This window comes from Limanda limanda, chromosome 1, assembly GCF_963576545.1.
Source record: "Limanda limanda chromosome 1, fLimLim1.1, whole genome shotgun sequence".
Lineage (NCBI taxonomy): Eukaryota > Metazoa > Chordata > Actinopteri > Pleuronectiformes > Pleuronectidae > Limanda > Limanda limanda.
The window spans coordinates 33,168,207-33,194,259 of record NC_083636.1 but is presented as its reverse complement, the minus strand read 5'-3'; the positions used below and the strand labels follow the sequence as shown (position 1 = coordinate 33,194,259).

Genomic DNA, 26,053 nt, shown 5'->3' with positions numbered 1-26,053 from the left:
GGGTTCGCGTGTCTGTGTGTTCCATGAGAGGACACACACACACACGCACACAAACGCACACACATATCCACCCTGCTGCCTGTCATTGTTATTTCGCTTCGGCAACGTCACTCAGGAAAGAGGCGCCAGGGGATTGTGTTTGTTTCAGCAAGGGCGTGTTTGACAACTGTGTGTAGAGTGTGTGTGTGTGTGTGTGTGTGTGTGCGGGCCTGTGCCTGTGCGTGTAATGACACAGTGCGAGTTCAATTCAGGGGCTTTCCTGTGTTCCTGTCACCCAGATACTCGGCTGATGAGCGTGGGAAGTGAGCGCGATATTAAAAAGTGATCATGACCACACACACGCACATACACACACACAACTAAATGACCATTGTACCAAGCAAACTAATTCCACTTTCATTAAATTGACAAGAGAGCAATGTACATCTACACTGCCAGAAGCAGTTTTTAAGAGCATTCCCCTTTTGAGGTATTTGTTCTTCATTGGATAAAATGTGAGTAACTAAACCATTGAAAAACTGTCAATGATATGAAGTGATTCACTAATTTTTTAGATGGTGACTGTAGAATAACCAACATATTTCTTTTTAAGAGCGTTCAGGAGGTTATGATCATTTCATTGGCCTATAAAAACATAACCATTCTTTGATTTAAGATGAAATGTAGGCATTATAAAATACTGTATATCAAATGCAAGGTTTTTCATCTGACTTTATCAATAAGCTTCACTCACAGGCTTTATGATGGCACTCTGAAAATCTGAAAAATATCAAACACTGACCTCTGCTGTTAGTTATGAAAAAAAACACTTTTTTTTTTTAAACTGGCAAAACCATCACTCCACCCTTTGCCCTTTGGTCTCTTTAAATACATTAGATATTATTGAATAAACTAGCTGTAATTCTTTGTGAAGCACATTTTACAAGCACAAAATATTAGCGGCCCTAATTTGATCTGCTTAATTTCCGCTGCTATCGAAGGCTTAGTAAACATTTCAGGTTTGTGCTCTAACGGGAAGTTTCCAGGCTCAAAGTCCTCTGGTCCAGAGGATGAGCTCTGTTGTGAGGCTGAGCCTATAGAGAATCTGGACTTAGTAACTGAATGAAGGACGACTTCAGACGGTTTAAATATCCCCTCTAGACATATTTTAAATCATGACGTGCTCTGCTCTTGACAATAAAAAAAAAAATTACATTCTTAACTAATATTCAAGGATTTTCTACTTAACTACGTTATTGAAAACCCCAGAATCTATGAATCTACAGAAAGTGCCTCCTAATTAATCCAACATAAGTGACAAACGTGCTCATACATATCGCTTTCTCTAGATGATGCTCACATGCTAAAGTCCGAAATCACGCTGACATCATTCGTCCTCTCTTGACTGGAAGTAACAAGATCTCATCCTAATTATGTCCATCCTCTCACAGGGACAACCTCATTGACAAATGATACATTCAGTGAGTGTCACAGTAATAATGCTCCGAGAACTATATTCACTGAAGAATGGATAGATGGATAGATAGATAGATGCTCCTATTTGCCTTTACAATGGGGGCAAGGAAGCATTGAATCTCACACCTCAGGGCCAATTTGTTCAACATTGGACAAAATTGATAACGTCGGCGTGTGTGTGTGTGTGTGCGTGCGTGCGTGCGTGCGTGCGTGTGTGCGCGTGTGTGCATGTGTGTGTGTTGGATAGGAGGGATCATTCGATTAAAACCATATATCTTGACTCCAGATGCACAGGCCTGTCTCACAGAGTGCTTCCTCTGTGACTTATGCTTTGGTGGACGTCTATAACCCTGACCTACTGTATCAATAAGATTATTTTTACCCAAAACTGTAAATCAATATGCTCCAAATGTCCTGCTAGCATTAGTATTAATCTCTTTGTTCCTTTGTGTTACAGATTATGCTGAAGAGCTGAGATTCTACCTTATTCACATGACAGAGGTAAGAGAAGAGACTGTGTGTGTGTGTGTTTGTGTGTGAAAGAGAAAGAGGGTAAAGGAGGCTATAATGTGAACAATTTTGTCCTGTGTGCCGGAGGGGCCATTGACTCTGGTCGAAATCACATTACAGGGAAGACACAAGGATTAGCAGAAAGCTGTAATGAAAATGTCTTTTCTCTGTGTGCCTGTCAGACTCGACTCCATCAAAGACCCATGCAACATCCCCTCTGTTATATATATTAAGAGATTATAGAAGTATAGTTTGTTCCATCAAGAGAGTGGTTCCTTTTTTATTATGTCTGTGTATTTCATAAATTCAGATTCAAGATAATCCTTATTTCAAACTACAATGACACTCAGCTTATTCCTCTGCCAAGGCTTAACAGTCCCCTTCAATTCTGCACCAAATCCATCATGTTTGTTTGTACACAGTTCCAAAGCTATTGAAGATACATATAAACTGTTGATTCCAAACTGAATCTTCATGAATCCATCTCCACGTGGTGGTAAGGGTGCAGCCATATTTGTTACCGTACCACGACTGAAAAAAGCCAACACCCTTATGAACTCACATTTAAATGAGCTAGATTCACCTTTTTATTTGGATCCTCACTAAATTGCACACACTCAGATATCAGTCCCCTAGTTATGTGTTGATTTCTTTCACCAAGATCCGAGTATTATCCCTCGGAAAATTAGGAAGAACTTTTCGATGATGAAGAAGGTTTTTATTGAGTATTTATTCATTATATGCCACAATTTAATGGGTTATTTCAGGGCTCATGTCCCACCTTTCCACCAAGTGCTTCTGACAAACAAACACAGAAAAGGATGAAGACATAAACTACTTGGCAAAGATGATAAGGCCATGAAATAACTCAATAATGTGGGATTGAAGCGTTTAAAATATGATGCACCTATTTTACATTGCGATTGGTTTTGTTTTCACAACCGTAGTTACGTAATTTATGACAAGTCATCGTTCTTTCTTCTACCCTCTTTAATAAAGTACCTCTCTATCTATGAATTAAGGATGAATAGGAGAGAATTATTCATATTGCATTGCGGTTGTAACCAATTATTCAACAACTGAAATGGCATTTTGAGAGCTCTCGTTCTCAATTGTTTCAGCAGCATAAAAAATAAATGATCACAGCAGAAGTTCTAGTCGTGTGAAAACTGGTCTTAGCCAAAGTTTAAAGCTTCATATACTTTACAGCAAAAAGAAAAAGACTTAAGCATGATATATAACCCGGGGTTGTTTGAGATGTAAAATCCAAAGTGTTTCTCTTTCACAATAGTTTTACTTAGTGAAGTGCCGCTCTACATAATTAGTTTTCAAATCTCTCCTGATGTCAGTGGGGTTCTGCATCACTGTCTGTCCTCTCTTGTCATTACAGTGTTTAGACAGTAATTCGCAGAAAAAGCATAAAAGCAATCTGCTGTGTAGACGGTATCTGACAGACTCTCTCATGGGATTTGATAGTTTTGGAGCCTGTTTTTTTTTTTGTTATTGTCTTGGCAGCTCGGCTGTAGTTAATGAGCATGTTTGCAGGTGGTGGTAGACAGACCGTCTCTCCTCTTCACTTCAGCATCCTCTCTTCCCCTTCCACTGCTTCTCTTCAGATCCATTTCATAACATTGTTTAAAAAAACAGGAAGTGTGAGGGAATAAAACTGCAGGGTCCTCTTGCACACATCTCTCTGTGTTGTATGGTACAATTGTGGCAGCTGTCGCACACTCTCTGGAGCCACCTCACAGAACATTATCTTTGTGTAAGAAATCTCTGTATCTGTATCTGATATCATCATCACCTGCAGTCATATTTCTCAAGATGTACAACATATAATCTGTCACGGTGTAAAAAGTGGGTTGAATACTGCTCAATTTGCTCAATAGCTTTTGTAGAGTCGTGGCTGTTGTGCTAACAAGGCTGTGTAGCTGGCACGGTGGTGCATGTTGGGACTTAATATCCCTTTATCAGATCCAAAATCTCCCAGCAATCTGGATCCTTTTCAAAGAATTTTTGGCCATCCTCACACATTACTGTACAGGCCACTATATATCATGTACATAGTGTATATTAAACTATATCCTTACACCATTAGGAGAATAGTGTCTAATTCCAGACATACTCCCTTCTCTCTTCGCAGTGCCCGAGGTCAGGTTATAGATAAAGGGCCAACAAACAGTACATTGTTGTATCTACGCTCTGGGACTTACATATATATAACTCAGATGCCCCAGACAGAGAGGCACCAACTCTCTTGCGTAATAGACCAGTGGCAAGACATAAGGACACAACGTGATTTATATGCATACTTTAGGATTAGCTGTCCCAATAGAAGGTGGCTCCAGAAGGCGGAACTCCAAAGCTTTGACTTGTATCAAAAATAATATTCATAACTACAGATGAGAAAATGAGATGAGCAACCCAAGCTGTATCTGACACATTAAGATAATAAATGTAGCCTACTTACTTTTGCACCATATTTATCACATGCTTATCCTGCCCAGATTACTCCACCAAGGCCCAACAGTTATTTTAGATTGAATCAAGCTGCACCAAATTGCACACACTCTAAGATATCAGCTCCCTAAATATGCCTGATTTTAAAGATTAAGATCCTTGTATTTTTCCCTGAAAAATTTGTGAAAATGTCAAAAAAATGCCCTGTTTGGCAATGCTAAAGAAATTATACAATTCAAGTTAATCTACCCTGAAGGCAATTTGGTTTAGTGCAATTAAAAGAAACCACAAGATATATACATGCTGACAAACATCCACTAAAACAATAATAATACTTTAAAACATCATTAAAGAGCAGTTTAGTTGCGTCGACCTAACAGCGCAATTCCTTTGAAAATACAAAATGTATTTAAATAATAAATAAAGAATATAAATAAAATAGTTAACATGGCAGAAAGGAATTTAAGAGTATCTGTATCTGGCCCATTTCTTCCACGAAAAATTATGAGAAGTCTTTTCTGCAGTTGTTTTATTTTTTTATAATCCTGCTGACAAACAAACAAATGGCCAGATGCAAAAACATAGCTGTCAAGGGGGAGGTAAAAACTCTTTTAATGCACAATCTGTTTTGTGATGAAGACTGAAAAAATGTGAATCTGTCCTTTAAGTAAACCCTGGTTTTGAACTGGGTGTAAATAATAATGAAATTACATTTTTGTTTTATGCTGCTTTCACATCACATTGGGAAACGTAGTCTCTTTATGCTCAGGTGCCACAGACAGCATCCACTCTCCAACTCTGCAGCAGCATCAGTCATACTAGGGCTTTCTGGTGTGAAGCCGGTGAGGCTCCTGTTCTCATTGCTGCACTAGCGACTCCCTGTGGTCTGCTTGAGCATCTCTGCAAAGAGGTGTCGCACTGAGAGGGGGGGAGTTTGTGTTTAGCCCTTGTTTGTGCCACCCCCCCCCCCACCCCCCCCTAGTCGACTATGCGCATCAATAGAAAAGAGCATGACTGTGAACTTTGTGGCTCTCAAATCAATTTATATAGAGTGTCTTGTGGATCTATGGAACTTGGACTGAACAAACCAGTCTTTCTGATTTTCTCTTATGGAAATGAGTACGAATGCTTTTTAACACTCCAAACCTAAAGTGAAGACGTCTTAGAAGTGTTTCTAAAGTATAGGCTTAACAGGCCGGATCGCTGATGCTCTCATTTCCCTTTTTTTCTTTAATGCATCCAGCCACTGTGACTCGTCTTTCGGTTGCAAACGTCTGCACGAACAGTTCATCTTTTCTTCGAGAAACTATATAAGCCCTGACCCCTCCTGCTGCACATACATATCGTCACAGCAGTTCCTTTGCTTTGAAATGTGCTGCATAACCTAATTAGCAGCTTGTGAATCTTTATAAGGGGCCTTTTTTCCCCCAGAAATTCCAGATAGAATGAGAAGGCTCTGATTTCTGTCCCACAGGCTGGGAAAAAAAAGCTCTACTGCTTTTCTATCCAATTAGGCAACATATAAAAATAGAAAGCCATACGTAGGCAGGATGAAAGAGAGCAGAGAGGGACTTTCAAGGAATTAGAAGATTTTGGATTTTTGCAACACATTAAAAAGGTCTGCAGGGATATTCTTATCACATTACTTCTGTTTCTAATGCTGTTTCTAACTGTCTTTTATCACATTATTCAAATGTCATTGATGCAGAAATATATTTAACTTAACATACTGCACCACAAAAGCAGGAGGGACCTTGCACGTTTCCTTAAATTATTCTCCCAGAGAGAGAGAGAGAGACGGACAGACAGTTAGACCGGCCCTAACTTTTTCAATGGGTTTCAGGGTTAAGACTTGGTTTTAGGGTTAGAGTTAGGTTTAGGTTAGGGTTAGGGTTAGGGTTATAGTTTGGTTTAGGTTAGGGTTAGGGTAAGGGGCTAGGGAATGTATGTTTATCAATGAGTGTCCTCACTAAGATACTTAGTACCAGCGTGTATGTTGTTGTTGGCCAAAAGTTGAATTTCTAAGGTCCTGGTTTAGGTATGTGAACTCAGGTATGATTGTTCCTAGTTAAGGTTAGGTGTAAGGTTTTTGTTCAGGATATACACAATAAATGGAAGTCAATGCAAAGTACTGTAAGGATAGCTGTGTGTTTAACTCCAGCTAACATTTACTTCTATTACCACTGTTTTCCTTGTCCGACCGTTCCTTCATCCATCTTGTCAGATACCCCCCCCCTACACACGCCTGCACATACTCTAAGCGAGAAGTCATCTTTTATCGTTGATACACCTGTCAGCAGTCCATTTCATACCTCAAGGAGCCACAGTGAAACATCACATCTTTACTGTTGCTCTTCCCTCACATATGTGCTCTCACTCTCTTCTCCTCTCCAGCAGCTGCTAAACCGCTGTAGTACTACTTTATCCTTGAGTGACGACAGTCTTTACGGAGAGGTTGACCTTCTCGGCCCGCTGGTGGGGCGCACTGGCGTGTGAAGTGGAGGAGAGTGCGAGGTGGATGGAGGGAGGGAAGAAAGAGGGGAGGAAAGGAGATAGGAAAAAAACATCTAAAGAAACTGGGAGAGGACATTTATACACTTATAGCCGGATTATTGAGCCCCGCTGATCAGAGGAAGATAATGATGTGTTTGAAGAGTTTGGATGACCCTGACCTTCGGTGTGTGTTTGTGTGTGTGTTTGTTTGTTTACTTTCACTCAAATGAGATATGTGTCTAATGTGATAGACTCTAATTGAATTGCTCTTTCTGGCTTCTCTGTGCAAAGGTCACACACACGCACACATGCACACGCACACACGCACACACGCACACATCCACACACGCACACATCCACATGCACTAACTGAGTAAGAGATTTAGGACAAGGTCTCATGTTTTTAGTGAAATTGCTGCTGCCCTCAAGACATTTATTTCCCTCTCTGTCAATATTCCTGAACAGGTCCCTATCAAAAAACACCATTTAAATCATACATAATGTGATCTATAGGGCAGGGTGGTATGACTTAAAATCAATATCACGATTATCCAAGAAACTCAACCAAGTCCAGTTGACCTGTTCTTTTGCATTCGGATATACCATGACCTGGATGGCTGAGAATCTTCACAGACAGAATATCAGGATTATTTCAAACTTGATGCGACAGGTAACCTGGCCCCTGCTGCAAAATGAACGTTCCAGAAACCCGACAGTATAGAATGTTCACATTGGGCAAAGGGTTAAATGAATTAACCTACATGAACAAGATTAGATTGTCAGCTAGAGATTATAAATGTCGGTTTCGATACATTTTGGTTAATTTCCCAGCCCTAATGTGATCGATGTATAATATCATTTGAGTTAATATCGAGTTTATATAATGATCGTATGTATAATGTCAGATCTGACCTTTGTTGTGTGGGATTCCCCTGATTTCTTTCCTGAAGCATTTCAGATGTTTTTCAGAATTTCTCCATATCCTGTCCGATAAAGGCAGAAAATGTAGGACATGCCTTAAAGGAAGTAAAGGACAGCATTTATACAGTGCTGCTATAAATAACTTGTCGTGCGGTGGTTTAGCAAATACAAAAACAGACAAATAACCCACAGCTGCACACATAAAGCATTCATAAACTCCACAGTAACATATTACCACACTTGTCATGTAACAGACCTCCCAGCTACACCTCTACAGGCAAGCACTATATCTCCTACATAGTGAAATACAATGATGAAATGATATAGTCTCTCCAAATTATGTCTCAAATATGTTCTATTTCTTGATTTATTCCAAGGACCTAGGATCAGTCTTCTGCCTGCCCTCCTCATTTCATCTTGTCCTGTCCTTCTCCTCCATATAGCTGGAGGTCATGCTATTTTAGCACTTGCTCAAAACAGAAGTGATATAACCCAGATTTACACGCGGAAAGGGAAAGTGGCGGTGTTGGTGGTGGATGGGGGTGCAATTGTGTCTCTGGAAAGTCATGTGTGTGTAAGTGTGTCAGTGACGCAGGGAGAGAGGAAGCAAGAAATCACTGTGTAAATGAAAAACACTGAGACAAAGGAGGGACACTGTACGAGATAAGTGGTCCAGCGGAGTGCATCAGGGTCACAGCCAGAGTCGTCATGGGGAACTTGTCTGCCCGGGTCGGGCCTAAGAAAAGGTTTGTCAGGAAGGGGAGCTCATTGCAGCAGCACCTACTGCCTGACAGTGGAGATGTAAGTGTTCCTGATTGAGGGGTCGGTGTGGGGTACATTCAAACGTGTGTGTTGTTGTGGCTCAGTTGCATAAAGTAGGCAGATCTGAAGTCACGGTGGCTTCGCTGTAAGTGCCGTAGTTTGATTTAAATGAAACAGCAAGGATGGAAATGTGTAATTCCTTAATCAGAAAATTACTGAGCGGTTGTTTAACGCTGTGCTGAGTTAGCTTGTCACGGTCTCAAGTGAGTTAGACTAGAATTAGAATTGTTTGCACAGAGTCAGAAAAGACCGAACTTAATTGTTTTCAGTTGAATACATTTAGAGGTTGCAGTAAAAAATACTTGGACTACTTAAAACATCTCAGGATAGTCTGCACAGAGTACATTTATTTTACATTTCAAAGTTGTACTAATTTGCAGATATTGGTTTTGAAACATTGAAGTTTGTGTACACTTGAAGTAGCACATAGAGGATGGGATGTTTGAGAAGAAGTAACAGGCACCAACCTGTACTGTACAGGGATGTTGCTGAACTAAGTGAAATCCCAGTGTGGTTGAGTGGTCCTGGTTTATGATGTGCAGGATGACCTTCATGTAACATTTAACATAAAGCTGCAGCTTTGATTTGATTATCTCAAGTGAACACTCACTGTTGATGTTCTCCTCGGGACTAAGCAGAAGTCTTTAACATCTATAGGGATGTGCATCTGTAAGTGGTTGTTTGTGTGTCTATCTATACAGTGTGTATGTGGCTATCTCTGTGCTTTCAAGCACATCATTAACTGCATGACAGACTGGCTGCCGCTTGCATGCTGAAGTAAGGGTGTGAATGATTTGCACCCAGGGGCTCCAGTCAGCAGAATACCTCCTTCAAGGTAGCCATCCATAACACGGGCAGGGCAGGACCCGTCTCTCTGGGGTCTGATTGAGCCGAGACGTGCCCTGTTCCCTCCAGATGAGCCCCGAGTTAAAGTGTGCTTTGCTTTGCCTGATTTAATCTGCCAGCCCAGACTGGCAGCGCTGTCTCTTTACTGGCTTAACATCTAAATATAATCGCCTCCATCTTAGAGATAAGATTGCATTGAGATCTACGACCACCAACAACTCACCCAGCAGCCTCGATGATGAGCATATTCTCTTGAGCTGCATTACCCTCCCTGTTCCATCAGGTGCAGGACAAATGGCTGTCGGTACATTAATTATTCACTGACCTTTAGGGGAATGTGTGCAGAAGAAAGTCACAAATTAATGATGTGTTTACATTTTTTATAGCTATGTACATTACAGTGCCTTCATGCTTGTGCAATAAACACAATTATGTGAGAGCTGATTCAAAAGAGTATGTAGATTCCAACACCTGCTAGGGGTTGGGCTGATAGAAAACGATTAAGGGAACAAAGGTTAGTCCAATGTTAAGATATTTGCTTTGTTTTCCCAGTAATGTAATAAGTTATTATGATTATACCTGGTAATGGTAGCAGTATCAAATTACTATTGAATTTCACGTCCTGTCTCCGTGACCTCTGAGAGCATTACATTGATATTTATTCATTTCCTGAAGATTTATTCTAACCTTAACCATAACTGCTACTTGCGTAACCTTAACATTATAAACTGAAACTTAATCTAATCATACAACATTTAAACATTTACAAAAGTATAGCTTTTTGTCCAACACACACAAAAACCACTCTGACTGCTGGGTTTGTGTGTAGGTGCACCGCTGATACAGAAATGGAGCAGAGGAGATTATAGAATGAACACATCAGTCTCTTAACCCCTCAGCCAGAGAGAGAGAGAAAGAGAGCGAGAGGGCTGCACTCCCCCTGCTCATAGAGAGAGTAACCCAAATAATAATCATAGATAATGATAATCATAGATAACTCTTAGGATTTAAGAGTTATTGGACTATTTGCGTCACGTGTCTTATTAACATGATCAGTCAACTTTATTGTAAACTCCAGTATATTGCGACATCCCTCGATTAGGAAACCATTTCTAAGAACGATTACCTGACTCACTGACCGGGTCATTGAATTATCGTGTAGACATGTGACGTTACCGACGTTTAAAAATAGGACAATCTACTTTTCAGAAACACTGTCTGAATTCAGAAAGCTTCCTCTTTGTCGTGTCATGTGCTGATCATCCTCCCCGGTGGCTCTGCAGGCCAAAGACTCCTGTTTACACGTTCTTTTCATTGCAGCTCTTTCTAGGCTAACCACAGAAGAGCTGCGAGCTGGAAACAAGACAAACAAACTGGAAATAGATAAAAGAGTGTGGGAAAGCCACAGAGTCGAGAGGAGGTTGCATTCCATGTTTATATTGTTCGGTGAAGTACATGGGATGGATTTGTTTTTGTCTTATGAGCTGTATGCATTTTTTTCAGATTCTCAGGTATTATACAGCTGTTGTTGTATTTTGGTGTGGATAAGATTAGATAAGATTCCACTATTGGGAAATTAAGAAAAAGAGAACATGTGGAAATATAAAATAGAATTTGTGCCTTGGTGGATCTAGGCGCTCTTCTGAGTGCCATTCTAGTTTTAGAAGTTTCAATCTGGACCAAAATGGTGGAGAAGCTGCGAGCCAAAGCATTTGCATGGATATAAAGTGAGAGGGAGGAAAAAAGGACGTTTAAAACCTTTAAATAACAGAAAATGTGAAAATGACTTTCACATCTAATGACACATACTGTAGAGTTAAATGGCTTCTTATGCTCCCCTCTGGTTCAAATGTCACTCAGTTAGAAGATAAACCATAAAGCCATAAACCCGTTGTTAGTCATTTTGTTCAAAGACGTAAGAGCAATGGCGAGCTCCTGATTATGCAGGACTATGAGATAATAAGAAAGTGACGTCCTGGTAGTTTGATCCGTAACTAACTCAATTGTGAGGGAGTGTCGAGTCACGATAGCATGTTCAGCAGCCGTGTACGGGACTAACAGGGTGTGATGCTGAGTTCTGTTACTGTGTATAGGGACTCATTATAAGCAACTGATCTCTGAGGAGCATGCTATAAATCATGTGAATACTTATATGTAAGAGGTACTTATACATAACAGGCACTTTATATTTATATTTTACCGTTCATTTAAATGATAACATTGTTATCATCATCCTGCAAAACCAAGGTGGCATTATGTCTTCTTTTCTTTTTGGCCTATAGAGATTAACCTTGCCACAGTCTGTGTGGGGATGGTAATAGATATGTGTCGTCATTATTTCTTCGCTGTCCTGTGTTTTACTCACTGGCTCTTTCTATCTATACTTTTAAAAGTGAGCCATATCTGCCTCAAGTGTTTACTCTCAAAACAGAAAACGTGTGTACACGAACAAACTTCCAGACTGAAGTTTATCCAAAGAGCTGAGCTACATTTCCGTCAGGAAATGTGTGCAAACCGTGCAGAGATAATCAAAGCTGGAGATGGGGTGAGGGTGGGGGTGCAGGATCAGACCAGCAGGGAGGGATTTATAGCTTATGGCAGAACTCTTGTGGAGATGATCTTATTTGAGAGCAAAAACTTCTTCCAAGCAATGTATGTTGACCTAAAAAACATACATTGTTTTATACCTGGATTCAGATTTGATTGAGGTCCAAAAAAAAGGCTTGTAGGATATGGCCCAAGGCAGACCTAGGAGGCCCTATATCTAACAAAACTGATACCCAAACCACATCATTGCATCCTTTCAGCGATTCTTGTTAGTATCAAATTAGAAAGAAAGTGCATACTGTGCATACACAAGTTTTAGTGACAACCCCCAAACGTCTTATACACATCATACAAATGCACTTAAACCTTTAGTCTTCACTCAAACCTCTAAAATTACAAAGCTTTTGGCAGAACGATAGTGGCATGGGGCCTCATTAGGGGCTTTACATCTATGGTGTCGTTACAGTTCCCTGTATATAGCTGATCATATAATTTAAGGGGGTTCTCACAAAGTTTTTGTTGCTGTGGATTAACACCAGCTTGTTTTCGGGGCCTCTCTCAGCTCGAGGCCCCAGGCAATTACTTCGCCCACCTTGTTGCAACATCCCTCTGCTTAAAGTGGGGGAAACGCCAATAAGCGAACTTTCCCAAAATAATGAACTTTTGTAATACAAATGTGATCTTTTCCACATGCAAGCAAAACAAATATAATAATCAGGTTAGTATTACCAGGCAGTGTGAAAAAATTATACCTGAATGTGGCATACTTATGCTGTCATTGAAATCATGCTAACCTGTGCAGCGGCAGCTTAGGTGAGCTGTGTTGTCAGCGGTCGAGTCTGAAAAGTCATCTGCCAGATGGCTCAGGGAGGAGGGCTTCAACCAGGGAGCACTTTAATCAATCTGATTAAGGGGAAATGCTGCCTGTATTTTTAGCCACTCCATGTCAGGCTAGTGGCCATTCATTGAATTTTGTTCCATTAGGACTCCTGTTTATCTCTTGGACGGCTGCATTTATAAACAAGGGAGTTAGAGTAAAGGACCCATTTGCTATTTTAGCTAATACGGATATTAAGGTGATCATTTTAGGAAAAAGATGAATAGTAACTCCATTATTCCAATAATAAAGGCTCCATTCATGACCTGACTCAGTTTGCGCAAACTTACAAATTCCAGTGTTAGTGGGACACTGCCCAGAAGCTGTTTACTGGCAAGAAGCAACATGAACTTAACGAAGAAATCTCTCAAGATTTACCACCGAGGAGTCGCGGAGATTCCTCTCAAACTCAGAGCAGCCCAGACGATGAATATTATTTGGGTCCAGACTCAGATACATTTTATATTATTTTTGTTGTCTTTCGACCCAAAATGAAAGATGCATCACAAGACTGAAGTGCACTTGAAAGCGGGAGACAGCTGTCCTGTGGAATAGATTGCAGTGCCAATGTTATAGAGCGCTCCAGCTGGCTCCAGATGATTCCTGTGTAAAACATGTGGTCTGTGGCCGGCTGTCAACAGTTGACTCATTTCCTGGCACGATTTATTATTTTAACTGATGTAATGCAATGATGTGCGGGTCACTGTCGGGGGGTAACAATCCCAGATACTAATGCAGAGTTCAAAGTCGGAGCGCACAAGTCCAGTATCGGGCTGAGAAGAGAAATTGAAATTGAAGGCCGACACAAATAAATCCTCATTAGTATTCCCCCGGCGGAGCATGGTCCGTTTGCTGTATATGCCGTGTTAGTCCCAATAAGAAATTGACCTCTGTGTTATTCTGCGTCTGTCATCTGTTACTTCCCCCCTCGTCTCTCTTTACTCACTCAGGACAAAATGTGCATGACGTCAGTAAGTAGTGTACAGTATGTGTACCTCATATTTACACACCGAGACTATGTAAACACTCACACTTCCTCCCTTTGACGGATCAGGGATGTAAACCCTCTGAGACCCGCGGCTCACGATGACTCACGTAACGGACGAAGAGAGTACAGGCCGGCTGCTCTCAAGTGAGAAGTTCAGTCCAGATCATAGAGGCTTGCTAGTTGTGTGAGTGTGTCTGTTTATGTGTGTGTTGCAGGTGCATGCTTTCCCCTGGGACTCTAAAGTGAGCTCTGTAGCAGATGTGTTTTTCTCTGAGTTGGGGCAGCAGGGAGTTGTGTGGGAAAACGTGGCCATATGAGGCAATGTTTGCTGGAAAGCCTGCGTTGCTTTTCGCAGTATTATTTATTCCAAAGGATTATTACAGAAGAAAGACAGAGGAACAGGGCATCACATATCAGTCATGTGCAAATGTCCATGTATGTGTGTTAATGAACTGCGTTTATAACGTGCTTTTCTAGCCCTAACGACCACTTACAGCGCTTTACAGTACGGTTCCCATTCAGCCGTTCAAACACACAGGGCTTCTATATATCCAGCCCTTTGCCTTATCAGCTATGCATCTCATTTACACGCTGCCACGAGCAATTTGGCCGTCAGCGTTTTTGCTCAAGGACACTTTGGTAATGTGGACCGGACAAGCCCGTAATCGAACCTCCTTCCCCTCGGATAAGTGGACGAACAGTTCAACCTCCTGAGCAGTAGCCGCGTGTCTGTGTTTTTCCGTTGGGTCGCGTGTGCAATCAACAGGTCGTATTAGCTGTACATGATTGAAGGTTAGTTGGCTCGGGGGGTGCGACCATGTGGAGATCGCGCACACCTTCATTTTAGACGTGCACAAGCAATGTCCTTTTGCTGTCACCAGGCAACCAGGAATCAACTTCTGTTACCTGATCTTCAGAATATAATGTCATCCCTAATGTGACAACACAGAAAAAGGAGCTTGTTGTTTACATTGAAGTTATTGTGTATGTGTGTGTGTTTGTGTGTAGATGTGTTCCACGTATTATGGCCTGTGCGTCATCCTTATAAACTCAGATTCAGTCCAAATGATGGATATCAAAGAACATCCGCATCGATTTCTGTCCACTCTGAAAAAGCCTCTATTTCATCATCTCATGGTGCAATTGAAAACAGTCAGGCTCAATTTCATTAATGCTTTGGCTACCGAACCTTCTTCTCTTTCTGCTTCCTCTCTTTGTGTTTCTTTCTTTTTTTACTTGTGTATTTGTATTCTGCACGTGTTGGCAGATTATTGTGTTGTACTTCATAATGCTGCACATCTCTGCTTTGTACGCAGGGCATTTCATTCTGTGTCGAAGCAAAGCAGACTTTATGTTGTCATTACTGACTTGGACTTTAAATGCCTTTTTACCCTGCATTAGCATCACTAACAATGACAAGGCTTTAACCACCAAACACTCTCCACAACAGCAGCGTTCCCATCTTCACCAGGACATTGAGTGACATTAATAGTGACATGTATTCAAAGAGACAGCAGCACAGCAGGCCATGCAAAAGCCCATGCAGCCAGGAATCAGGCAAATAAGCCAGCATCATGAATCACCACTGACCAGGGCAGCAAGTGTCAAGAAAAGCCCAGAAGGCTTCAGTCAATCTCCGTCGACTTTCACAAAATGGAAAAATTCTATTTATATCCTGACTTGTGCCCAAAAATGTCAGTGCACAAATGTTTCTCCCCCCGACACCGCCAGAGGCAGAACAACGGTAGGTAGGTGGACATGATCGAATTGGAAATGGAGGAGATGGAGAAAAAAAAAAAACATACTTGAGAACAACACATGACGTAATAATGACATAATGGAGACATTTCTTCAACTGAACAAACGTTATATTAAGATGGTGGAAGGTGGAGATAAGCTGATGGTGTTTGAGTTCACAAATTATGGAATAGCCAAGTTTATTTGTACAAGACATTTCATATGACTCAATGTCCTTCAAGATAAAAAGTAAACGACAAATACATGACATGACTTAACATATCTTATATATATGTAATCAAAGTAGGATCAAAATAAGATGAAAACATAATATTTAGAATGGTGGTAAAAATAGAATCGTAATTTAAAGGGAAATTTACAAAGATAATTATTCAGCATAAATGAAATAGAGGCAGTGTAGGCTGATTTAGAGTTTAATCTCTGTGTTGTGACGAGACCTTTATCTGATGACCTCAGGGGTCTGTCCTGTGTGTATTCAGTGAGCAAGTCAGTAATACAGGAAGGAAGTGAACAGTGATTTATAGAACAGACACATTTAATTTGTTGTGATGCCATAGATCTGCATATTAGAAAATGTTTACCCGGATTTGATCATTGATGAATGGACATTTATTATCAAGTCGGCTCGAGTCAAACAGCTGAGATATTGCCCATCAATAACAGATTATTTATTTAAGATCAAGTGTAAACACTTGAATGACATAAGCTTCTCTGTTTTTTTATTGAATTTTTAAAAATCAGAACAATTTCCTCTAGCTACAACTCATAAACAAATGTACTCATCCCATTAACCTTCCTCCTTAAACTATTAAAGAGGTCTGCTCGGAAGCTGTTTCCAAATTAGCGTTTGAAGCACAAATCAACATGAGATTAATCTGTTGTAGCAAAGATGTTTTTTCTTCGATGCTCTGTCTTGTATCACAGGCACATTGGTGGAGTCGTAACCAAACACAAATGAGAACATTAATCGATCAAAGATTTAATCTGCCCATTACTGAGGTCAAACACAGATACCAGGATGTCCTGCAGAGTCAGCCCTGGGGTATTTATACTCTTTTCAATGAGAAGCCATTTGACCAATTCTAATTTAACCACCGGCTGTCAGATATTTCTTCCCATGTATTTCCCAGCAGGGGCGTATTGATTTGTTCTCTTTCAGCAGTACCATCTTGCCATTAGTCACACACTGTAATTGTTTCGCCAGCGTATCAAATTCTGCGTGGTGGAGACCGGCTATTATCTAATTTCACTAATGCTAGCGTTTTGATGCCCACGGGGCTGCGCCACTGTACGGCCTTTGGTGTCATGAAAACAAAGTTCAGATGGCAGCTGTTTGTGCACATTAACACCAGTGCTGGTTGTAGGGCCGCTGTCTGTTATTAGATACCATCATTTATTTCAATCCGCTGGACACACGCAGATGTGCTATCACGCTTGTTCCCACACAGAAAGGTGGAAGACCTCTGATGCGCGTGGTGGATTACGCTCTTTTGTTTGTCATTATCTTCTCTGATGGCACTCATTGCTCTCTCTGACTCACTCACTCACTCACACACACATATACACACACATACTCACACGAACACACTCACACACACACAGGTATGCACTGTCCACTTCTCAGACCCTCATTAATGAGTGGCTGTGAAACAAGAGAAAAACTATTGTTTAGCATTTTCCTCATTTCACACGTGCGCACTTTCTATTATGATCCTCTCGTTTGTTCTCTTGTGCTCTTCCCGTCTTGAACCCTTTAACTATCCAAGGATCAGGAAGCACTTCTTGATTTCTCTGACAGCAGATGCCTAATTGGCCGTTTTTCTTTTCCTCCACCCCTCTTGCTCCTCACCCACTCTCTCGCTCTCTCTCTCTCTGTCCATCTCTGTCCATCTCCCCCACTCTCTCTCTCTCTCTCTCTCTCTCTCTCTCTCCCTCTTCCTGTACGTCTCTAGAAGTGTGACTGCCTGCTGAGCCTGGAAGCCTTTTCAGCAGACCAGAAGCGCCGTGTGTGTCAGTGCCTGAAGGACAACATTGACAAGCAGCTCCAGCTTCAAAGGAGGGAGCCCTCCATTCCGCATCACTTTGACCAGGTACGGCCACATGGTCACACTCTCACACACGCATATACGGGCACTTCCAATGACCCAGGCCGCATGTATACAACTCACTCCCAAGCACACAAGCTGATTCAGTAACGTCTGCACTTTCCTGGAAGCTCACACTGCCATCCTTATGATTTTCCACTTAGGTCAGACATTTCTGTGGAGAGTTTAATCCTGCTGCCTTTTTTATCAGCTTGCATTTGGATAGCTGTCCTTCTTTAGTGCAGTGAAGAGCTATTTAAATCCTGCTGGAGGAGATATTTTCCGGCAAAAGCAGGTTTAACCAACTCGATTTCATGTTGACGAATGACACTGTGGTAAATTGTGTTTGTTGAGATCATTTGAAAGGATAACCACACTAGATGGGATGAAACACTGAGCACCAGGTGTTTTCTTTGTTTACCCGTGGTGTGGTGATACATGGAAGGACAATTGTTTAGTTTCTGTATTGACGTTATTTGTATATATGTCCAGTTTGCAGCTTGTAGTTTAAATACTGATCAGGTTTTCTTTGTGGCTGAAACTTTTCTTGAATATAAATATACATTAAATTCATAGTTTTGATATATTTGGATAGATGTTGGACATATTTTTAACACTATTTACTTCCTATAAGTGACATATCAGCTTTAAGTTGATTTGGCTAACTTGTTAGCAAACAGTTGCATATTTACAGCATTTATCTTGGGACATATTTGTGTACATGATAATTATAAGCCCAGTAAGCTACTCACTCTCCTTTTAGCTTTGTATTTAGTTCTTACCTTAGACTGTTTAAAAATGGACGCAGACTCCGTTTCCGGAAAGTGAAGCCAATGCGGAAGTGCATTCTGAAATCTGTATTTTCTCAAATGACCAGGTGGGTTTCCAGTCATAAAGCACAGTTTGCATTGGAGCTTTGAGTCTGTGTGATTGACAGTTAGAACCTTCTGATGGGCGCAGGTGAATGTACTATGTCATCAAGCTCTCTTTCAGAATCACCCCGACCCCCTTTCAAATATGGTATTTTAAGAGAACGAGATAGTTTGACATAATGCAGAGGCTTAAACAGGAGTCTACAGCAGGGTGGGGTGAACACACATTCTCATTTGATCCCTCCAATATACAAATATTAATTCAAACATATTCGATTTCATCTTACAATTCCCCTTTGTTTACCTGTTGCTCTCGGAAGCACTGAAATGAGTTTGATTAAATCCAATAATACACAGAATATGACATTTGAAGCTTCAATGAATTGCTTCTGAAAGAATCGAAACCAAATGTAATCACCGCTGGATGAAGTCATTACACCTTTACAGCTCAGAGTAGCAGGTGGTGCGGGGTGCTGTTTAAGATGAGCTGTAACTGATATTCAAGTGCTCACTGTGCTTTGACCGCACTGATTAGGAGGCTGACTGCGGCAAGGGAGCGGTGTAGATCACCATGGCCCATTTTGATAAATTCAAGCGCTACCTGAGGAAATCTAATTAGGGCCCGAGCACCGAAATGTGGGAGGCCGTATTGAAATTGAAAGGATTATTATTATTATTATTCAGGCAAAAGAAGGGGCTTCTTTGGGGCTTCAACATGCTCAAAAATAGTCTTAAGTTTGCAGTAAATTAGAAAGTGGTGAAAATGTACGTATTCTGGAGTATTTGGAAATGGGCGTGGCAAAATGGCTCAACAGCGCCCCTAAACCGATCTTCACCAAAATCCCAGTCAGTAGTGTTAGATTCCTTCGATGTCTTAGATGCAAAGGTGAAAGCTTTTATGATCTAATTTCCTTGATACAATTACCTTTTCTTTCTTCTTTCATTCATGAAGCATTTTATTAATCAACACTTTATGTTTTCAGGTTGTTCATCCATTATTGTGAACCCGATATCTCAAAAATGCCTCAAGGGAATGTCCTTATATTGGCTGCTAAAGTTCAGTTGGACTCAAAGATAAACTGATTCGATTTTGGTGATCAAAAGGTTAAAGATCCAGTTGGTCTTGTGAATCTCTCAAGAACGCCTTAGTAGTATTTCTTCAAATTTGGTCATTATGACACTTTTACCGAGTGAACTTGTTGCCTTAAATGTCTCGAGAGAATCTTTTCATATGGATTGACTGATTCGATTTGGGGAGTCAATGGTCAAGGTCATGGTGGGCTCATAAAAAATGTTTTGATGCATACTGTGACCTCATATGAATCTGGGAAAAAAATGAATGTAGGCTGAAACTGGACTGGTGGAGGCATACAACCACAGAGCGGTAAATCTTAGTTTTCTGTACCTCTTTAATTTTTGATGAGCACAAGACAACCCATTTACTTCCTCAATTTCAAAGATGTTCAACCCAATTTGCTTGAGATTGGCTGAGAGGTGATTAAAAAGAATAAATAGCTTGGTGTGTCGATGGCACACCTGTTGTACATTAGGGCTTCATTTCATCAGCACATGAAAGAGGCCGAGAGAGAGAGAGGAAGAAAAGCCGACAGTCTTTCATCCCTTCCCCTCTCTCTCTGATTGTGTGTGTATTTCTTTGTGTATCCGTGTGTGTGTGTGTGTGTATTTTTACCCACATGGTTCATCTGAAAAGATTTGGGGTGACCCCTTGATTACCCAGAAGTGAAAATGAACTAGACCTTGAATTGAATATCCTCAAATATTTAAATTTTCTCAAGAATTCAACAGTTCAAACATTCAGACTTGGGTTTGGAACATGACAGATAATTTCCCCAAGAATAATGTTTGTACCTGTTGCTTTTATCGGCTGTTTTCTCCCATGATCCTGGGTCAATGATGTGCACCCAGCCGACTGAATGACCACATCACATGCACTGAAATGCTCAATACGTTCAATAACAAAGCAGCTGGCCGGGCAGGTTAAGTAATATTGGATCACGTTAAGTCAACACCATTTACACAAACATCGCCGACCAAATCCAACTCCATTGATTAATTAGATCACGGTAAAGACACTGTTATATTCCCTTATAGGTTTTTTTATTAGTAGCTAATTAAACTTCCTAAAGCTTCAGCTTTTAAAGGTAAACAAACCTTTTGTTGTGCAAACCTGGGTGATGCCTCTTATCGACTCGCTTACATCTTGAATTAACTTGCGCCTTGGGAATACAAACACAAGTGGACAACCACTCGTTGCCGTTTGCACCTGTGTCCATTTGTCTTCAAATTGTCCAGCTGACAATGTGTTACATTCCCTCAATACCTTATGTCATGTTGATAGGTGTTGTCCAGATTTCTTTGGACTAAATCTTCCTTAATGGATATGAGGTGTTAAGCTTCAATTCCATTTTTGGAGCGTTGCCATGCTGTCAATAATTCAACCACCACTTCCCGCATTCATTTGTCTTTTAAGGTCCTTGTCAGGGACACATCAGGACACATTAGCATATAACATACAAAGGATTTGTGCGTCCCAGACCACCTTGGCAAGTGAGTGAGATCAGATCAAAACGTGTCTTGGCTGAAATTCCTCTTGAGTGCTCAGCTCCAAGTTCATCAGTTTACCACTTTCATTTCCACAGGTGTCGCATGACAACATCTGATCTGGTCTCACATCCCCGCTCTACATGTAAATAAATGTGTACATAATTTCTGTGTGTGAAGCCAAAAAATGTAGCTTTTAGCCAGTCCGACTATACAGATAGGTCCTTTGTGTCGATGTTAGGAGAGGTCGAGCAAATCATTATGCTGTCAGCAATGAAATACGATTTTTACCCTTTTGAATTTTATTTTTTTATTGAAAATCAATATGCATTAATATTGTGGGGGCTGCCACAAAACAGAAATACTTTGGATTTATTGTTAATCTGTTGCGGGCCAGAGGACATCAGCTGAATATGGTGCAGCTCCTTCCATGTGGCCCAGGATGCATTTTTGCACACACGACAAAAAGAATGTGTCCACATGCATCCCAGATCCTTCTGAATGTGACCACCTCCGTATGTGGATCTCATCAATGCTATGGAGCCGCAGAGGGGTTCAGAAAGGGGCCAGCTTTAGCACCGTCAGTTATTCAATAAGTGCGGTAATAAATGCCACCAGGCGTTCCAGCATCCAGATGAAACGTTTGAACTGTCTTCAGAATCTAAATCACACATTTCCCTTTAGAGAGGAAAACACGTTAGTATTCCTGCGAGAGCTGATGACACATTTTTACTGAAATCCTACATGCATGTCTTCCATTTGTATACCTTCTTAATTGTAGTCATTAGAGGCTTTTATGCTTATCTCTTTATCAAATGCAAATCCAATTGTTGCCCTGAAGGCAAAGGAATTCGTGCTTAATCATAACATTTTTACATCTAGACAATTTGGTTCACTTTTGATTGCGTTTCAGCCGAATACCTTAGAGGCAAATAGTTTGTATTCAGTCAAATCCAAATGTTTTTAATTACATGCAAATCATGATCAAGAATGAAGAGGAAGCGATTTAAAAGGAATGCCATTGTGGGATCCTTTCTGTTGTATGTGACCCTTTGGGTAATTTCATGTTGGCAGAAAAAGGGAGGACACGTTCTTGTAGATCTACAGACATGTGAGCCAGTTTCTTCCATTAGATAACATAAAAATAAGTTTAGAACCTAAATCCCTCTCAAGATGATGACAATCAGCTGCAACGTCCCATTTAATATAAACTTTTATATTTAGAATTTGCAAATTGTCCTCTTATCTCTAAAATAAATTCCTTTACTTTAACAACTCCTTTTCTGCCTGTTTGTTACTGCTGAGTCAACACTAGAACTGACTGTGTAAACCTAATGCGGTGCATCAGCGATGGACAGTGTTTATTCCTGTCAGTGAGTAAAATCTGCAGCAAAAGAGCTTTAGAAAATTGCTCGTGGAATCACACATATCCTTTGCGTCAGAAACTGCATTTGTCCTCTCATGCACAAAGCTGAGTAAATCCACACTTGGCTGAAGCCGGCACTTTATACTCAAAAGCTATGTTCAAGTGTGCCGTGAGAGCAGAATACACACACACACACATTGTAGGGATCACATCTGTTCATTCTACTCTGTTAGTTAATTTCATTCATGTTTTCGGAGCCAATGTGGTTACGCCGCCACAGTGTTGATGTCAGCAGTAGCCTGGCTTCCTCCGATCCCCAAACCACTTTGTTCGCTTCCGTTTGGAAAAATCTGGACGTGAACCCTTTCCACTGGGAGATTATATAATTCTCCGGTCCCTCCAAGAGCGGAGCACGATTAGGTTTTGCCAGTTTCAGCCTTTTTGTGGAGCTTGGTTTAAAGACAGCAGATGGTAAACAGACGACTCGGGGAAAATATTTATGGTGACTCATCTTGAATAAACGAGGCCTCTGTCGCTGTCCCGAGACTCTGACAGAAATAACTTTGAATAGGTTAAAGTGAAGCTACAGAATGACAACGTGGTCTATGACTTAGTTATGGGGATGAGCTTGTCACATAATTGAGAGAAAATTTGCTGATCATCAGCTGATGTTACACTTTTTGGTGATTTAACAGCATATGATCCTCGACGATCTGCAAATACACAGAAGCCAGTGTTTGTTTGTTGGGGCTGGAGAAAAACATCCAAAACATATTTATTTTGCATTACTTTTATCTTTGGTTGTTTCAGAAATATTTTACCCCAATTTTAATAATTCAGATGAATGTATTATAATGTTTAAGAGTGTATCTCCTGTTCAGAAAGGCAGATCATCTGTTTGTGAACAATCTGGACCACTTAAATTGCTGAATGAGTCAGCTTTTCCCAAATTACCATAAACTACCACAACTACAAACCGTGGCATCGATTCCACGCAGTTTGTGATCACTCCATTTATTTTACATCACACAATGCCGAACTGTGGCATCGCAATTTTTTAGTGGTTTCTTGCTTGGCAAATTAATTGGAAAGGAAGCACATTGTGACTGTACCTTCAGCTGTGTAGGCCTTCAAAATAAAAGCAGGAAAGTTGTAAAAACATATTCTGGTAGCAACCGCACTATTAGGACCTATGATCCTTAATTAGGACTCCAACAATATTTGTTTCCATATTTCCGTTCACCAACAACCACTTAGCCTCGTGGTCCGGTGTTCAATAGCTATTAAAGCTCTCCTTCCTTGCAAAGCTTCCTGCACATTCTTGTCTGGACAGCATTACCCACTAAGCTGCTGGAAAAAGAAATTTGTTCAGCTTCAATCACACACACGCGCACACAAACACACGCACGCACAAAGCCTCAAATGGCTATTTATGCAGGACTGACCATTTTGAAAACAACAGCCGCATTTTATCATGGACAGTTACCAGTTGATGAGCAATGCTGGCACTCCCTCTATGAGGCAGAAGAACTGTGGCCAGTCAAATCGCATTAATTACTCTCATGAGAGAATAGGCTCACACGAGCAGTGAGAACAAGATGGCTGCTGCTAATGGACAAAGTGTATCTGTTGAGGTTTTGGTCGTGGCTCCCTCTCTCCTCTTACTGCGGCTGCCTCATTTCACATTTATGAGAATCTGTACGAACTGGTTATAATACAGCATTTATGTTGGAGAGAGCAGTGACGCAGTGTGACAAGGGCCCTCTCTCACTCCCCCTCTGTCCCACTCTGTCGCTCGACGTGTCAAACTGTTTATTCATGAAGAAATGAAGGAAAGAATGAAAGCTCTGTCCTCTCCTCTGTCTTCCCCACTCGTCCATGTCCTCCCACTGCGGGTTGCTCTCCATCCATGATACATGAAGCTCTGGCCAGAAAGGAAGTGTCAGAGAATATGCATCTATGGAGCAGCGGGTCTCACTACTGCGTCACGCTGCATTTAAAGCAGCAGCACAAAATGACGTGAAGTTGATTTCTCAGCTTCAATTAAGAATAAATTAGAAAACAAAATATTTTTTTCCATTTACTAAGATTTTCATTGGAGGATGGCTTTACAGCATCCTCTTGTCAGGATCCTCTTTTACAAGTGGTCGCCCGGGGTTGGACAGCATGTTGAGACAGTGGCAGATGTAGTTGTTGGGATCCGAGCCTGGGGTTGGCAGGAGACGGAAGGACGACACTGAGTGACTGAACAATGTGAGGAGAAAGCTAACGGGCTGGAAGCTGGGGGATTTTTTGACATTTTATTTACCCTGGATGTCCAATGACGATATGAGAGAGAGAGGGGCTGCTCCACACCTCAAGATTCAAGATTCAAGATTTTTTTATTGTCAAATGAACAGAGAATATCAAAAATTTAAAATAGAAAATAAAATATATACATCTAAATATATATCTTTACAGATGAATGTTCAGTTTGTGCAGTAGTGCAAATATTCAAATAGGCTTATTATGGTGCTAGTGCAAATATGCAAATATTCCAGGGTGCTGGTTTGGTGGAGTTATTGCAGTTCAGAGGAGTTTAAAAGTCTTATGGCCTGGGGGATGAAACTATCTCTTAGCCTGATGGTGCGGGCCCGGATGCTGCGGTACCGTGGGGGTCTTTAATGATCCGGTTGCTCTTCCTCCTGCACCGCTGGGTGTAGAGGACCTCCATGGATGGCAGCTCCGTCCTGGTGATGTTTTGAGCAGACTTCACCACCCTTCAGTTGAGGATTATAGACATTATGAATGAGAGTATTTACACTGTTAACGATACAAACAACTGAGTGAAACTGTTCCGTGTGTCCACCGGACTCAGCATCGCCAAAGTGAAGGATGTAATTGTAAAGTATAATTCCGGCGACATCTGTACAAGCATGTGATGAACATTTCTCTTGGCCTCGTTTCTCATCTCTGGAACAGACACACACTTTCCCCTTCATTGTCTCTAATTAGACACGGATGAATTCCATTTGTCACGTCTTTGCTCGTCCCTTCTCCTCTCACGTTCGTGCGTGCACATGCACACACACGGCCACACACACACAAACACATACAGCCCACTCACTTACCATTTTTGGTATGCGTTACCTTTTGAGGTGTGATATTTAGATTTTGAAGTGGTTCTCATGGAGCCAACGTGTGGAACCATGCTGAAACATTTAAAACAGTCCCAAGACAGGGGAGTTATGATGAAAATGTGTTTTTGTTTCTAAATGGGTTTAATGGCTGCAGAGAAGTTGGCTGGTGAGACATCGTCTTTTGAGAAGCTTGCATTTAATTGCAGACTGGAGTTTTTAACCAGCTCAACTGTGGGTAGGTGGGTGGTGCCATTTTTTCCTGGTTTATGAAAAAACTTTATTGTCATTTGATAGAACATTTGACCAGGAGAGCTGTCCACTGAGTGACACGTGCATGCACATATCATGAGTTTTAATACTTGTGTAATCTCCT

General features: G+C 41.0%; 1 protein-coding gene across 2 annotated transcripts in view; it reads left to right on the top strand.

The window, feature by feature from the left end:
* rgs3a (regulator of G protein signaling 3a) overlaps positions 1-26,053 on the top strand; it is a 142,656-nt gene that overhangs the window by 62,510 nt on the left and 54,093 nt on the right. For both annotated transcript variants that reach the window (XM_061071894.1, XM_061071903.1), the window contains 2 exons: positions 1,913-1,956; positions 17,630-17,767. In XM_061071894.1, coding sequence (XP_060927877.1) covers positions 1,913-1,956; positions 17,630-17,767 — 182 coding nt within the window. The remainder of the gene's footprint in view (positions 1-1,912; positions 1,957-17,629; positions 17,768-26,053) is intronic.